The following is a 14,969-nucleotide window of genomic DNA, read 5'->3' as shown; positions in this document are numbered from 1 at the left end:
AAGCAGTTTTGAGCACCTACTATGGACAAATCATAAAAGTTACAATTCTTAAAGAGGTTATCTGGGCATTACACATTACACATACTGAAAAACAGTACATTGATTACTTGTTCTGTCCAGATAAAGCTATGTTTAGGTGATGTTGTATATGGTAAGTGAATCCAGAAAGGGAAAAGTATAGGGCACCTGGGTCGCTCAGTCAGTTAAGCCTCAGCTTTTGGGTTAGCTCATGATCCCAAGGTCCTGGGGTCAAGCCCACATCAGGTTCCCTTCTCAGTAGGGAGTCTGCTTCTTCTCTCCCTCTGTCCTTCCCCCAGCTTGTGCACACACACACACACATTCTCTCTTTCTCTCAAATAAATAAATAAAAATCTTAAAAAAATTGTAATTATACCTTAAGAAAGTCATATAATATTTGTAAATTATTAAAGTTACTTTGTTTATAAGAAAAAATTTGTTTTGGTCATCTCATTGCTTATAATTTAGCTGAAATGTCTTAAAACTAAAAAATGTTAGCTTGTCTTTCTTAATGACTAATTGTTTAAATGAGGGGAATCGCTTGAGGTTAAGAGAGAAATTTACCGGTATGCAGTTCAGAATTAAGTTTAGTGAAATTGATTCCTTGTCTAGGAACTTACTGTCTTTGAAACTTGGTGCATTTATATGTATTGAGTATTTTTCTGTGATTGAAGAAATCAGTGCTCGTTGTTAGTATTATATGTATATTCATTTATGATTTTCATTTGTTTATTTTCAAAACAAATACCAGATTTTTAAAAATGTAAAACTTTTTAAACTTTTCATCCTTAAATTAAAAAAGGAAAAATTTGCAAAAATAATAGTTGCCATGTAACTTTCGTGTGGATTTCTCAAGTGTTAACATTTTATGTAATGTTAGTGCAATGATCAACATTAGGAAATTAACATTATGAAATAGTACTGACTAGTTTACAGACCTTATTTGGTTTTTACCAGTTGTTCCATTGGTGTCCTTTTTATAGTCCAGGATTATATATTGTATTTCATTGCCATTTTGCTCTAGTCTGGCCTTAGTCTGCTCTTAATTGAAAAGTTTGTTAGTCTTACTTTGTTTCTTATGACTTTGATTCTTTTGGAGAATATGGGCCAGTTGTTTTGTTCAGTGTCTCTCAATATGGATTTACCTAATATTTCCTCGTGATTAGACTGAGGTTATGCATTTCTTCTTTCCTCCTTGCCACCGCCTTCTTCTTTCTCTCCTCTTCCCCCCTCCCCCTCCCTCTCCCTCCTCCTCCCTCCTCCTTCTACCCTTCTCTCTCTCTCCCTCTTTTTTTTTTTTTTTTTTTAAGAATACCATAGAAATGATCTGCCCTTCTCAGTGCATCATATCAGGAGGCAGTGATCTGGTTATGTCTTGTTGATGGTGATGTCAGTTCTCATCAGGTTAAGGTGGTGTCTGCCAGCTTCATTATAAAGTTTTCCCCTTTGTAATTAATAAGTATCTTGTGGCTTTTGTAAATTTAAAAGTAAAGTCTTATTAAAGAGTAAACTGTAGCATTTAATACTGCCTTCTAGGTTATCCTGCTGCACTCTTTCTGTAGATGGGTGGTATAATAAAAAGATCACTGGCTATGAGAGTGAAAGACTTGGATGCTTCTGTCTTACCTATACTCTTGCTTTGTGAGTTATGTGGTACTTTACTGTTCTAAGTCTCCTGTTAGTGGAATTAATTTTGACCTTGCTCTTAAAAGACTAATGTGATGATCAGTTAAGTTAAAATATGTGGAATGTCATAAATTACAGATTGCTGTTAGGTTAAGGTAGTAGTAATGTTCTCCTTCTCTGTCCTTACTTGAGCATTCACCTTTTAGAAAGAAGGTAAGCCTTCCTTCAAATCTCGTTAACCTGACTCACTTTCTTATAAAGAAGTGCACTGGGAAGGTGAATGTGGAAAGTGTAATTGGAGTAACACTAAGCATTCTTTTCACCAACTTTTCTGAGTTAATTGCCCTGCTTCCTGCTGCTTGCTATCCCAACTTTTTCTAAGGAATATAGGCTATGTAAGCCTATATAAGTCTTTTGCTTCTTTGGATTCCATGTTGGGCCTTGCTGTGTGGGGAATAGATGCCTTACATCTTTTAAGCTTCCGAATTTGTCTTAGGTTTCCAGGGAAACGTGGCATGAATGAGGTACAGCTAAGAGAAAAGTGTTCTTGTCTTTTTTTCTAGGCATGTATACGTTTGCTTGCCTCTACTATGTTGTTCTTAATTTTATGGATTTTACACACTAAAAGTTTATCATACATTTATTAAATTCTTTTTTGCCAACTCAGGCATGTCATAGAGGATTTAGAATTGAATGTTTCTGCCCTTTCTATATTTTAAAGACCTGTGCAGCTCTGCTTGCTATCTTACAGGCCAAGGGGCATAAAAAGTGAAGCTATCTGTGCTTCAGTAGGTACCAGCTTCACCGTTTTCCCAGTGTTTAAGCCAGGTGCAGAATACATAATGTTATGTATTAGTCTCTTAGAGCTGTCATGACAAATACCACCAACTGGATGGTTTAAACAGTGGAAATTTATTTTCTCACAGTTCTGGAGACTAGAAGTCCAAGATCAAAGTGCTGGAAAATTTGATTTCTGGTGAGGGCTTTCTTCCTGGCTTGTGGACAGCTGTCTTATTCCATGTCCTCACATTGTCTCTTTTCTACATGTGGGTGGAGAGAGTGCTCTCTACATGTGGGTGTCTCTTCTCTTCCTATGAACACACCAGTCCTAGTGGATTAGGGCTCTACCTTTACAACCTTAATTATCTTCCTGAAGGCCCTGTTTCTAAATACAGTCACACAAGAGGTTAGAGCTTCAGTCTCTGAATTTTGAGGAGATACAGTTCGGTCCATAACACATTATATCACATGAACACAGCTTCTAGGAATCCATATTCCTATCAGAGAGCAAAAAGAAAACACAATGACTCGGTAGGTACTTTTTTGTTCTTTTGTATCTTTCTTCTGATGTGAGTATAATTATATGTATAGTAGATATTGGTAAATCTGCTTTGAGGAAAACAGTGTTTGAATTAATTTTCCCCAAAACTAAACATACACATACGCAGAGGTAAAAATGCACTTCTGGAATATTTTGCTGTTTTGTATTTTCTCCATCAGTGCTTCCTATGTTTTAACAACGTGACATGCTTACAAAATGATAGAATATTTATAGCATACTGGAATATAGGAATAAGGTGTTCAGGGCTGGTGGCTGTCTGTGCTCTGCCCCAGATCTCATCTGCTTGCTGAGGAGGAAGAGAGGAGCTCTCTCAGCCTGTCACTAAGCACATATATGGCACACTGGTTTGGGAATCTCTACTGCTGTTCATTAATGTACATTATTTTAAATATCAAATTATTTTTTGATCAGCAGTTGCATGTTTTTCTCCACAGATAATACAAATATTAACCAATTAGATGCAGGGCAGCTGTATCTAATACTGTATTCTATGACCATGGAGATAGTTTCTATCTCTGATGTCCAGTATGATAGTTAAAAGCTCAGTGTGGCTGTTGAGTGCTTCAAAAGTAGCTAGTGTGGCTGATGGACTAAATTTTAAATTTAAATTTAGTTTTAATTAATTGAAATTTGAATAGTCCCCTTTGTAGGGTAGGGTGGGTTCCTGGAACAAGTGGAAAAAGCAGTGTGGCTGGTGGCATTAGATAGCCCAGATGTAGAGGATAGCCAGATGCTGGTCAGTATCTAGGTTTACAAAAAAGAAAACGTAGAATGTAAGTGAGTTTTATCTCCAGTAGTGTCTCCTGAAATTTTTTTTTTTTGCAGAAAAGATAAAACCTACTCTAAAAATATTATTTTGTATGGGTAGTAATAATGGTTAACATTTCTTAGCAGTCACCAAGTCCCGGGTTCATGATCTCACTTAATCCCCTTACCAGACTTGTGAAGCAGGTCCTGCAGATCTGTGGCTCACAAAGTCAGCAGCGAGTCTCATGAGTGATACATGTCACACTGTGACTCAAACACAAGTCTCTTATTTCAAAATTTATTCTCCTGACTGTTGTACTATATAACATAGCTTACCATAAATGATCAAGAAAGCTGTGCCCAGCAGGCATTAGGAAGGAAGAAATTATCAGAGTAGGGGAATTGCTTTGAAGAAATAGCTATTTCATTTAAACTTACCCTAAAATGTTTCCTCTTTGTCTTCATAATTCTGAAAAAATCAGCATTTCTTCAGGTAATTTGCTTTTTTTCCCTGAGGGTTGGTTAGAAATATTGAGAGTGAAAGGCACTGAACAGGACCAAAGTTCTGCTCAAATTGATCTTCAGTTGTATTACTGTTACTATTATTATTTTGATAATGTTAATATCTTGGAAGATAAGGCACTCTGATTATAGCTCAGGGACCTGTGTCAGAATGGTTTCTGTTACAAGTAACAGAAAACCCTTACTTGGCTGTTTTAAATAGTTAGGAGATTATCTCACAAAACAGAAAATCCATAGACAAGCAGACCTCAGCCATAGTAAGTATCAGTTCTGGGGCTCTGCTTTTCTTTGATTTTCTTCACTCCGTAACCCATGTGAAGTTACACTTTTAATCCTCATCCTGATAGCACAATCCCTGTAGCAGTTCCAGATGTTACATCCAAACTGACATCCAGTGGATAAGGAGTTTAAAATAAAAAAAAATTTATTGTAGAAATTCTCAAACTAGGCAAGACTATAATAACATCTGTGTATGTATCACTCAGTTTCAACAATGATCAATTTAAAGCCACTGTTACTTAACCTATATTCCATCCCCTGTCTCCTCGATGTGTTTTTAAGAACCAAAAAATGCTGTTCAGAAGTCCTATATAAAAAAAAAAAAAAAAAAGACAGGGAGTTTAGGCCTCCTGTGATTTTCCCAGACTACTCAGGACCCACCTTTTGGGGTTAAGTATGGGGTCCAGCCTTCCTTAAAATACTCTATAGGTAGGTGGATCCTGAAAAGGGGGAAAGGCAGATAGGAGGAAGAGGCAATGAACAGTACCTTTTCTGGAAATACTTTATAATTTATTTGGCTCATCTTTAATACTGCTTTAAAAAACAAAGCCCAATTTGGTTGGTTGGTTGGTTGGTTAGGTTGGAATTCTTGGGTGGGGTCACATGGGAGCTACCTTGTGACTTGGTTTTTTTCGGTGGTTTAAAAATGCAGCTTCACCTATTGGTGATAAATTTTAAGGAATTGATTCCTGTTGATCAAACTGACAAGAAACCAAGCTTATCTGTTTATTAATTTATAGTTAATAATTAATATATTTGCAAGAGGTAAACTATAGTGTATAAAGAAGACATAATTGGTTCAGAGTCAAAAGAAAGGGAGTTGTTATTTCCGTTGTACAATGAAGTACTGTTAATATTATGTCCAAAATGTGGTCTTTAAAAGAACTATTTCTCTTGCTTTTAGTGGCATTTATTTTCAACTGGCTTGGATTTTGTTTATCCTTCTGTATCACCAATACCATAGCTGGAAGGTATGGTGCCATCTGTGGATTTGGACTTTCATTGATCAAATGGATTCTTATTGTTAGGGTGAGTGTTTAATAGCCTCTATCACTTCTATCTCTAAAATTAAAATTTATAAATTTATAAATTCTTGTGTGGTTCATAAATGTTTGTTTCACATATATGGATCAATTATTTTGAGACATATTCTTAACTTTTATACTTATTACTGTAGTGATCTCTGTGGTGTGGACATTCTGTAACTTTATTACATGAGAGCTTGTTACTAGGTGGAAAGAGCTTTGAAGTAAAAAATTTGAGTTTGATTCTTACTTATATCAGTGTTTTAACTATGTTTTTAAATTGTTGTGAGCATTTCTTCATAATAAGCTGGTGATACTGCCTGTTAGGATTTCTGTGTGGTCTAGTGGTAATACTGTTGAAGCACGTGTCCAGCTGCTGCACAAATGCAGGTGCTTGGTAAGCCAGGGCTGTGACTCATGTGATAGAGCGCACGCATGCCTGCTCTCTGTTAAAACAGAACATTTTCTTTTGGTTAGTGAAATTCTCAAGGATTTAATTATCTTTTTCCTTGAGAGCTCTTTTTCCTTTGAGCTCTTAACATGAAGAGCTCAAAAGTTAACTAAGACCTCCTAGGTAGCTCTCAGAAGTTTTTTTTCCCTTCTGATCCTTCTCCACCTTTCTTATTTCCCTGTTGTTCTGGAATTTACCCTCTGTCTGTTTCTTATCACTTACAAGATGGTATGTAGGGAGATAATGCTAAGTCCTTTTCTTTTTCTCTTCTCAGCAGCTTGTCCCAAAATAATTTTCCATAACCATTCCATGGTAGTATCCTTAGCGTAGTCTTCCCCCAGCTCTTTCCCTTTGTCTCTCAAAGGCCCTTTCTGGCTTCTTTTTATAAAGCCTTATCCCTGGTTTCTTTGGGATAAGGCCTAGGAGAATGATCAAGAGTGGTTTTGGGGCACCTAGGTGGCTCAGTAGGTTAAGCATCCAACTCTTGATCTCAGTTCAGGTCTCGATCTAGGGTCATGAGTTCAAGCCCCACATTGGGCTCCATGCCCTGGTTGGGCCCCACACCACAGAGATCACAACACTACACGATACAACACTGTCACTTGAAAAAGTGGTTTTATTTATTGTTTTAATAAGTTTTCTTAAATGTAACCCACATATCTCAGTGTTATTGTACAATTGATAAAATACTAAATTTCTACAAATCACATTTATGTAAACATTGATTTCTAACTGAATAAGTCACATCCTCCTAAAATTTTCGATAGAATCACATACTAAAATGTTAGCTTTACTTAAGTGCTGCAGGCACTTCAGTTATGCACCTAGCTCATTACACTGATTAAAAAAAAAACAAACTATAGGCTTAATGTGTTTCTTCCATTGTTTTGAAGCCTGCCACTTCCCAGAGTGTTAGTAATCTTACCAGACCTTGGCTCTGCTCAGACCAGATTATAGGTTTTGGTTATTAATCCAGTGATTCTTAGGTAGTACCTGTGACTTGCCTTCTTCTCAGATGATCAGAATCTGAGCCAGTGTAAGAACAGCTCCCTGACAGATTCTTTTTCTAATTTCATTTTTAAAAATAATGAGGAGGATTCTCACCATGAGCATAAATCTGTTAAGGTGTTAGGGAGCACACAAAGATAAAGCACAATCCCTGCCCTTGCAGAAGTGATTACTAGAAAAACCTCAAAAGAAGCTAGATGTGTCTAGTGGTTATTATTATGTTAGTAATAATACTACTATTATAATAGTAATATTATATAGTAGTAATAATATTACTACTAACTATAACTATATTATGTTAGTAATAATAACTATTATTCAAATGGATCTCTCATCGTAGTCACAGAACACAAAAATAATTTGAGGACTGCTTTCTCAACTCCCCTAAACTTAATAAGTTTGTGTATTTGGAGTCATTTAAAAAGAAAAAAAAAAAAAGTCTAGTCCATAGTATGCAACCTATGCTTTCAGGGTGTTAGGGCCTAATTCTCTTATAGTACCCCTAGTTGAGAGGCAGTTGTTTATCTGGTAAGTAATGTGATGTGATAAGATGGGAAGCCTAAATTCAAAGACTGGGGATTCTCAGAGTTTTCTGAGGTATATATTAGCATCAAGTTTGGTCACCAGAACTGTTTCATTTCCCTTTAAAATACCACTACTGAGGGGCACGAGACCAGCTCAGTCTGAAGAGCATGTGACTCTCTATGTTGGGATTGTGAGTTTGAGCCTCACATTATGTGTAGCGATTACAAATGAATAAATAAGTTAAAAAAAAAAACCCACACAAAATGTGCTTTAAAAAAAAAATACTGCTATTGGGTTAAGGTTAATATGCCTTTGGTGTATACTGAGAACTGATACAAGAAAAAGATTTTTAAGAATCTTTTTTATCAAATAATAATAGCTGTCTTTCATTGAATATGTACTATGTTTTGAGCATAACTCATTACAAACACCAAATTCTTGACTCCTACTTGTATCTGTGATGCTCATAATAGTCCAGCCACTTTCTTGATGATGAAGCTGAGACTGAAAAAAGTTGAGTAACTTGCTTGCTATCCCAGAGTTTGATGGATTCGAATCTAGCTTGGTCTCAATTCACTGCCTGTTCTAATTCTGTCCTGCCTCTGTGCCACTGTACTTTGACTTCTTTACAATGCTGTAAGCGGTAAATGCCCTGTGGAGTGCTGAGAGAAAGGTTTTCTTCTCGAAGCCTGGTGTTTTGTTTTATTAGGCAATAAGTAATTTATAAATTTATAATTTATAAGTCATAGCTTTTCTTTTTGTTTTTGAGTTGACACTCAGATTTAGTGTAAATATCTCTCACTGATTCTGGTATTATTTCTAAGGCGTTTGGTGTTTTTTATTGTTTATTTAAAAATGAATATGTGTTTTGTTAAAAACTAACAACCCTTTTTGAAAGTAGAATGTAAATAATAAATATAATTAATATACTGGTGTATATTAATAATATAAAATTAGATAAATTCTTAGTGTCAGTTTGGAAAACTTTATTTTCCAAAGTGTGATTTTTGCATCCTGTGATTGGCCAATCAACATGATTTTTACTCATTAAAAAACCCCAACTTGGCTCAGCCCTCTGACTATAGGTATTTTAAAACATTTTTGCTCACTCAGTAATGAGCCCAAAAGCTTATTTAGGTAACCATTTTACATAGTGAGTCTTTCTTTGACTTCAAGGTGAAAGTGATTTTATTTTTTCATTTGGGAGTAAATAAAGACTAGCTTTGGTAAATATTTTTGGTGAAGAATGATGTTCTTACTTTCTTGGTTGCCTCTTGCCAGGTACTATTATTTATTAAGTATTTTCTACAATATATTTAAAAATTAGAAAGTTAAAAATGTATTGCCTTGGTTCTTTATTTCTTTTCGTTCTTATACACTCTAAAGCCTATATGAAAATCTTCTATTTCTAATTATTAGTCACTTGATTAAAATGTGTATTGCAGTCCTATTTTACCAGCTATATTTCCCCAATTGTTTAGTTCTCCCTTGTACATATTTTAAAGACGTAGAAGTGTGTGGGATCTGGTACTTTAGAAATTTTAATGGTAATGGTACTTTAGAAATTTTAATTTTTGAAATTTCTAAAACCCTAAGCCAATAATTTAGATTACGGTTCATTTATTAATTGTAAATACTTCCTGTAGAAATACTTAAAAGATTTTAAAAAACAAATCGTTAGTACATATGCTTCCTAAATAGTGTTGTTATTTACAATTTATAAGTACTTTAGTTATTACAAACCTATTGGATTTTTAAACTTTTGTGGAAATTACCAATGAATAGTTGGAAATAGTTACCAAAATAAAGTTCGAGGTACTTTTAATTTCAGATTTGAGGGCAAATCTCCATTTGACAAAGTTATTTTTAGTTAAATCGGGTTCAGTTTGGAGGTCAATGAATGGAAACAGAGTAAATAAAACAAAGTAATTTATAGTAGTTTTAGACTAGGTTATATAAAACACTTTCAAAAAATAACATTTGGAACATTGTTTAGGTGCTAAAGGGTAATAGGGAAGAACTAATTATCTGAAGTAACTGGAGAAAATTAGATTGACTTAAAAAAATTTTTTTTTTTTAAATAATAAATCATGACCTCCAGAGGCTAATCAAGGAAAAGATACCTATGTTCAGTATCCTCAAACTCTGCCTTCCAGCTGCCTGTTTATATTCTCATTTCACAGAGAGTATAAAACTGTCTACCATGGTCACTAATAAGAACTGTTGAAATGCCACTTCAAGGTTCATTTAGCTGTTCTCAGCTCACTGTTGGGAACTGAATACTGGAGCATCTAGTTTGAAAATAAAAAGACTCTAATGAGTTGGGGGTCTTTATGTGCCTAGTATTCTTGGCAGTGATTAACAGTAGGGGGTGTACAGAAGGTCAAAAGCTCTTCTTTTTAGAGGTCAGGCAAACATCCCCATCTGATAAGATTAAACTAATGTGGCTTTTGGTGTTAATATCTAAAGCAGCGGGTTGCTGTAGTGTATTTGGGATGGTAGTTGTGGCTTTGAGAGATTATGAAAAAAGAACTGACATGTGAACTCTTTAATGAGAAAGCTGGATTCAGATATATAGATTTTACCTTTCTTACAATTTTGAAACTGGTTTTTGTTTCTAAAATATTTTGTATAAGTTTGTTATTATATAAAAGATTTTAAAGTTTGTTTCCTCAAATAATTATGTATGTCATTAAGCATCTTTTTCCTCTTTGTGTTGTTTTAAGTGCAAGAGATGATTTGAAGTAAATTGTTCTGAAACTGAGGTTGATTTATGATTTTCAAATTTAGGTATATAAATATGGTTAATATATTTATGTTCACTCCATAGTTTTCTGATTATTTTACTGGATATTTCAATGGACAGTATTGGCTTTGGTGGATATTTCTTGTACTTGGTAAGTTTATTTCTAATGCATTTCAACTTTGAATTTGCATTTCGTTTAACTATGATATTTCTCCAGATTGTAAGATGTAAATACATTGTATTGAAACTTAACGTGGAAATAATTTTTTTTTACTATAAAATTCTCATATCCAAATACTTAATATCATCTCAGCTATTGGGATAATTAATTATACATTGCCCTCTAGATTTCTGATTGAAAATCCAGAGTCTGTCAATTTAAAAAATCAGTAGTTGGATGATAATTGAATATCGCAAAACTTGAAATCCTGAAATGATTTAAAAAATTGTCTTCAGCATTTATTTTGGAAAATATACATGGCATAATTTCTTTGATCCTAGGATATCTTGAGAGTAGGATAATTGGATGTTCTATGCATTTTCTTACTTTTGGAGTATTGAAACATTCTTCATACTTTTGAAATGTACCCTGCATTAATCATTAATCAGCCAAGCATAAGGAAGGGCTTCATGCCCAGTGATCACAGTACTTCTGTTAAGTTTTCTTTCTACAAGGCATGTTTTTTTATTAATATTGATGAATTTTATGAATTTCCAATTTTTGTTGTAGGGATTTTCACTTTAGATGTATGATAAGTTAGTCTCAAAATCATGTAATGCCTTTAATCTACATTTCAGATTTATTTACTGACATGAAGAATATCCTCTCTACTGAAGTTTAAAAGCCCACATTTCTTTAGTAACATAATTGTACCAGAAAATATTGGCATTTCAGTAGGTGGCAGTGTTCTCATTGAGTTTTTGTTCATTCCTGGTGTTGGATCTTTAGGATCTTTAGGAAAACAAATTCTTAGTGGTCAGTTAAGGTCAGTAAAGATCCTGTATTCTTTCTCTTAACAATTAATAGTGAAATTATTCTATGATTTTGTTAGGAAGCCAGATTCTTAAAAGGGTTTAGGCAGTTTTTGTGTTGTTAATTGTGTTCTGACTCCTGAATTTTGTGCCTGTTACTGAGTTTCTTACTTAAAAGTGAAAAAATACAAAAAATCTTTTAGGTATTTAAGCATATTAAATAAGTATATTTGCTTCTAAATATTGTAAGGATTGAATGTTAGGAGGACAACTATAGGGCCCAGTGAAATGCAGAGGACCACCCCATTTCCACATCAGAACCACAGTCTAGCATTTAGGGAATTGTGAAAATTTAATCCGTGGTAAAAATGTTCCTCTCACATATACCCAGAAGAATGTTGAGTACATTGTAGAACACCGAGAAACAATAGCTGCTGAATGATTGGTTTCTAGATAGGAACTGGCTTATTTTAGAAAATGCCTGAGCAGGACAAAATAGTCTTAGAAACAGCAATTTTCATAGACAAAAGTAGGGATTTCACAAATAATTTTGGTTTATATTTTTCAATAATACTTTTACATTTGGATCACAATACCATTATCTTTGAACAGCATCTGGAAGAACATGAGGGTGGAATTCAGAGTGGGAGTCACCAATGGAAGGAGTGAGGATATGGGAAGCAGATGGGCTCAGATTTAGCTGAAATTTATACCACTTGCTTAAGTCATTATTTGTGTATCTTCCATCATTTCTCTTTATTATAACCATGCTTCTTTTTATAGTGCTTTGGTTACTGTCTTGGAGTTGGGGTACAAATTTAGTTTGGGAGTTTGCATTTTAAATTGACAGACTCTTGATGAGGAAAGTTGCATGCATGTATATCTTACGTTTTTCTATTTTTGTTTTGCCCCCACCCATTATCTAGTTAAAAATTTACTGAAGTTGTTAAATGTTTCCCTTAGAATTCTATGTTTATAAAGTGTATCAAAGAATTTACTATTAATGCTCATGTTTTTTTACTTTGCTAATATTTTCCATCTGAAGCTTTGAAGAATTTCACTGGCATTGTTTTATTAATTACTAAGGATACCTGTTATGTAAATGGTTGTTACTTAAAAAATCCTGTTATAGAGAATACTAAGATAGATAGAAGATCTGTCCCACATTGTTTAAGAAATCACTAGAGTAATTGCTTCCCAATTCTTTCCTGATTCTTCTTATCTAAGTTTGTATTACAAATTAGTCTTTTTTTATTACTTGAAAATAAGAATTAATAATTAAATTTTTATTTAATAAAAATAATAATTAAATTTTATTTAAATAACACATAACACAGATTTCACGGATGACAGGCACTTGATATTGGTAGACAGGCTTATTGGTTTTATCCCACAATTGTAAGCAAATTACTTGCATATATTCTTTCTTGAATAACTTATATCAGTAAATATGTGTTAGTTTGCTTAGTCGTTATATTAATTGAAAAGTTTCATGTAAAAATGGATTTCCCTGAGTTAAATCAGCTTAAATGCATTAGGTATCTTTGCCATTTTAAGAAATCGTGGAATAAATGTATATTTTTGTGTAATTCTGGATTTTCATGACTGAATTTGCTTTACTTTAATTTTTATTTAAATTTAGATGCATCTGGACCTAACAAATTGAAAGAATTTGAGAAGGCAGTAAACTTTTATTATATTTTTTCATGATTTTATCATTATAGTGTAAAATATCATGGAATGAATAGAATTTTACAGATTAAATTCCTTAAGCCAAGTGGATCTTGTTTATAATTGTCTGTTTTAAATTGTTGCCCTCTCTGAATAAGAACATAATGCAGCTGTATTGTTTTAACGGTTTCAGGCCTGCTGCTTTTCTTCAGAGGATTTGTTAATTATCTAAAAGTCAGAAACATGTCTGAAAGTATGGCAGCTGCTCATAGAACAAGATATTTCTTTTTATTATAGAGGTAAGAAATATATATTAAATCTATTCCCTTCAGATATTCATATTCACCAGATGAATATTATGTGTACTCTTACTGTTTACTTAAGCTTAGCATATTTAATATGTTGTTATATTGTTAACAATCAACTAATTAAGATTTAGTAAGTTGTGAAGTTTTTAAGATTTTTTAAAATTGAATTTCATAAATTTTAATTTTTAAAATATATAATGAATAAAAAACTTTAGGTCAGACTTTCGAAACTTATTTTTTAAGGATTAACCACAGGATATAAGTAACCATTAGCACACAATATAAAGGATGAAGAAACAAAATACAACAAAGCACTTACACAGAAGGGATGGGGATTTTGTATAAAACAATGAGAAATCCAGACGTGGTTTAAAAAAAAAAAAATTTGTGGTTGAAAAGAAATTTTCCATGCACTGATCTTAAAAAAAACTGGATCAAAGAATAAAAGTTGTATGAAGAAAGTAGGAGCTCTGATAGTTTCCTTAATGTCTGTCAGTTCGTATCAACAACGAAGGCTTCAACTTGAATAAATGGGAATAAAGAAATGAGCAGAGGTTGTCTTACTAGTTATCCAGTGAGTTTCTGGAGGCTGCATGCAGCTCGCTAGTAGTTTCTGCACATGAGGAGATCTCATATCTCTATTTTCTATAATAGACTATTTTTGTTATTGAAATACACTTAACATACAGAATATTAGCTTCATGTGTACAACATAGTGATTTGACATTTGTGTATTTTGTGAACTGCTCACCGCAATAAGCCTAGTTACCATTTGTCACCATACAGAGTTAATACAAATACAGTATTACTGACTGTATTCCCCATGCTGTAATTTATGTCCCCATGACTTACTTGTTTTGTAACTAGAAATTTGTAGCTCTTGATCCCCTTCACTCATTTTGCCCCCCATCCCCAAACTCCTTCCCCTTTGATAGCTACCACTCTGTTCTTAGTATCTATGAGTATAGGTGTTATTTTATGTTATTATTGTTTTGTTGTTGTTAATTGAACTTGTAAGTGAAATCATGCAATATTTGTTTTTCTCTGACTTCTTTCACTTAGCATAATATTCTCAAGGTCCATCCATATTGTCACAAATGGCAAGATCTTTTTTATGGCTGGGTAGTATTCCATCCTGTATATGTATTCCATATATATGAGTAGTATGACATCATACATAGATTATATATATATATATATATATATATATATATATATATATATGGAACGTACACATACCCTATATATTTAAACATTCATCTGTTGGTGGGCACTTAGGTTATTTTCCATATGTTGACTTTTGTAAATAATGTTGCAGTTAACAGGAGTGCATCTATCTTTTTGAATTAGTATTTTCATTTTCTTCAGATAGATAGCTAGAAGTGGAGTTGTTGGATCATAGGATAGTTCTATTTTTAATATTTTGAGGAACCCCCATACTGTTTTCTAGAGTGGTTACCTCAATTTACTTTCCCAGCAACACTTTACAAGGTTTCCCATTTCCTTATGTCCTCACCAACATTTGTTTCTTATCTTTTTACTTATAGGTGAATATTCCGACAGAAGTGGTGTGATAATCTTGTTGTTTTTCATGTGCATTTCCCTCATGTTTAGAGATGGTGAACTTCTTTTCATGTGCTTGATGGCCATCTGTATGACTTTGGAATATGGTCTACTCAGATCCTCTGTTATTTTTTTTTTTTTAAGATTTTATTTATTTATTTGGCAG

General features: G+C 33.5%; 1 protein-coding gene across 1 annotated transcript in view; it reads left to right on the top strand.

Annotated features, from left to right (window-relative positions):
• The window catches only part of NDFIP2 (Nedd4 family interacting protein 2), a 64,711-nt gene that overhangs the window by 47,735 nt on the left and 2,007 nt on the right, over positions 1 to 14,969 (top strand). The window contains exons 5-7 of the mRNA XM_032314556.1: positions 5,439 to 5,563; positions 10,374 to 10,440; positions 13,126 to 13,231. Coding sequence (XP_032170447.1) covers positions 5,439 to 5,563; positions 10,374 to 10,440; positions 13,126 to 13,229 — 296 coding nt within the window. The 3' untranslated portion in view covers positions 13,230 to 13,231. The remainder of the gene's footprint in view (positions 1 to 5,438; positions 5,564 to 10,373; positions 10,441 to 13,125; positions 13,232 to 14,969) is intronic.

Source organism: Mustela erminea, chromosome 15 (assembly GCF_009829155.1).
Source record: "Mustela erminea isolate mMusErm1 chromosome 15, mMusErm1.Pri, whole genome shotgun sequence".
Classification (NCBI taxonomy): Eukaryota; Metazoa; Chordata; class Mammalia; order Carnivora; family Mustelidae; genus Mustela; species Mustela erminea.
The sequence above is the reverse complement of the archived record's forward strand: the minus strand, read 5'-3'. Positions and strand labels throughout refer to the sequence as shown.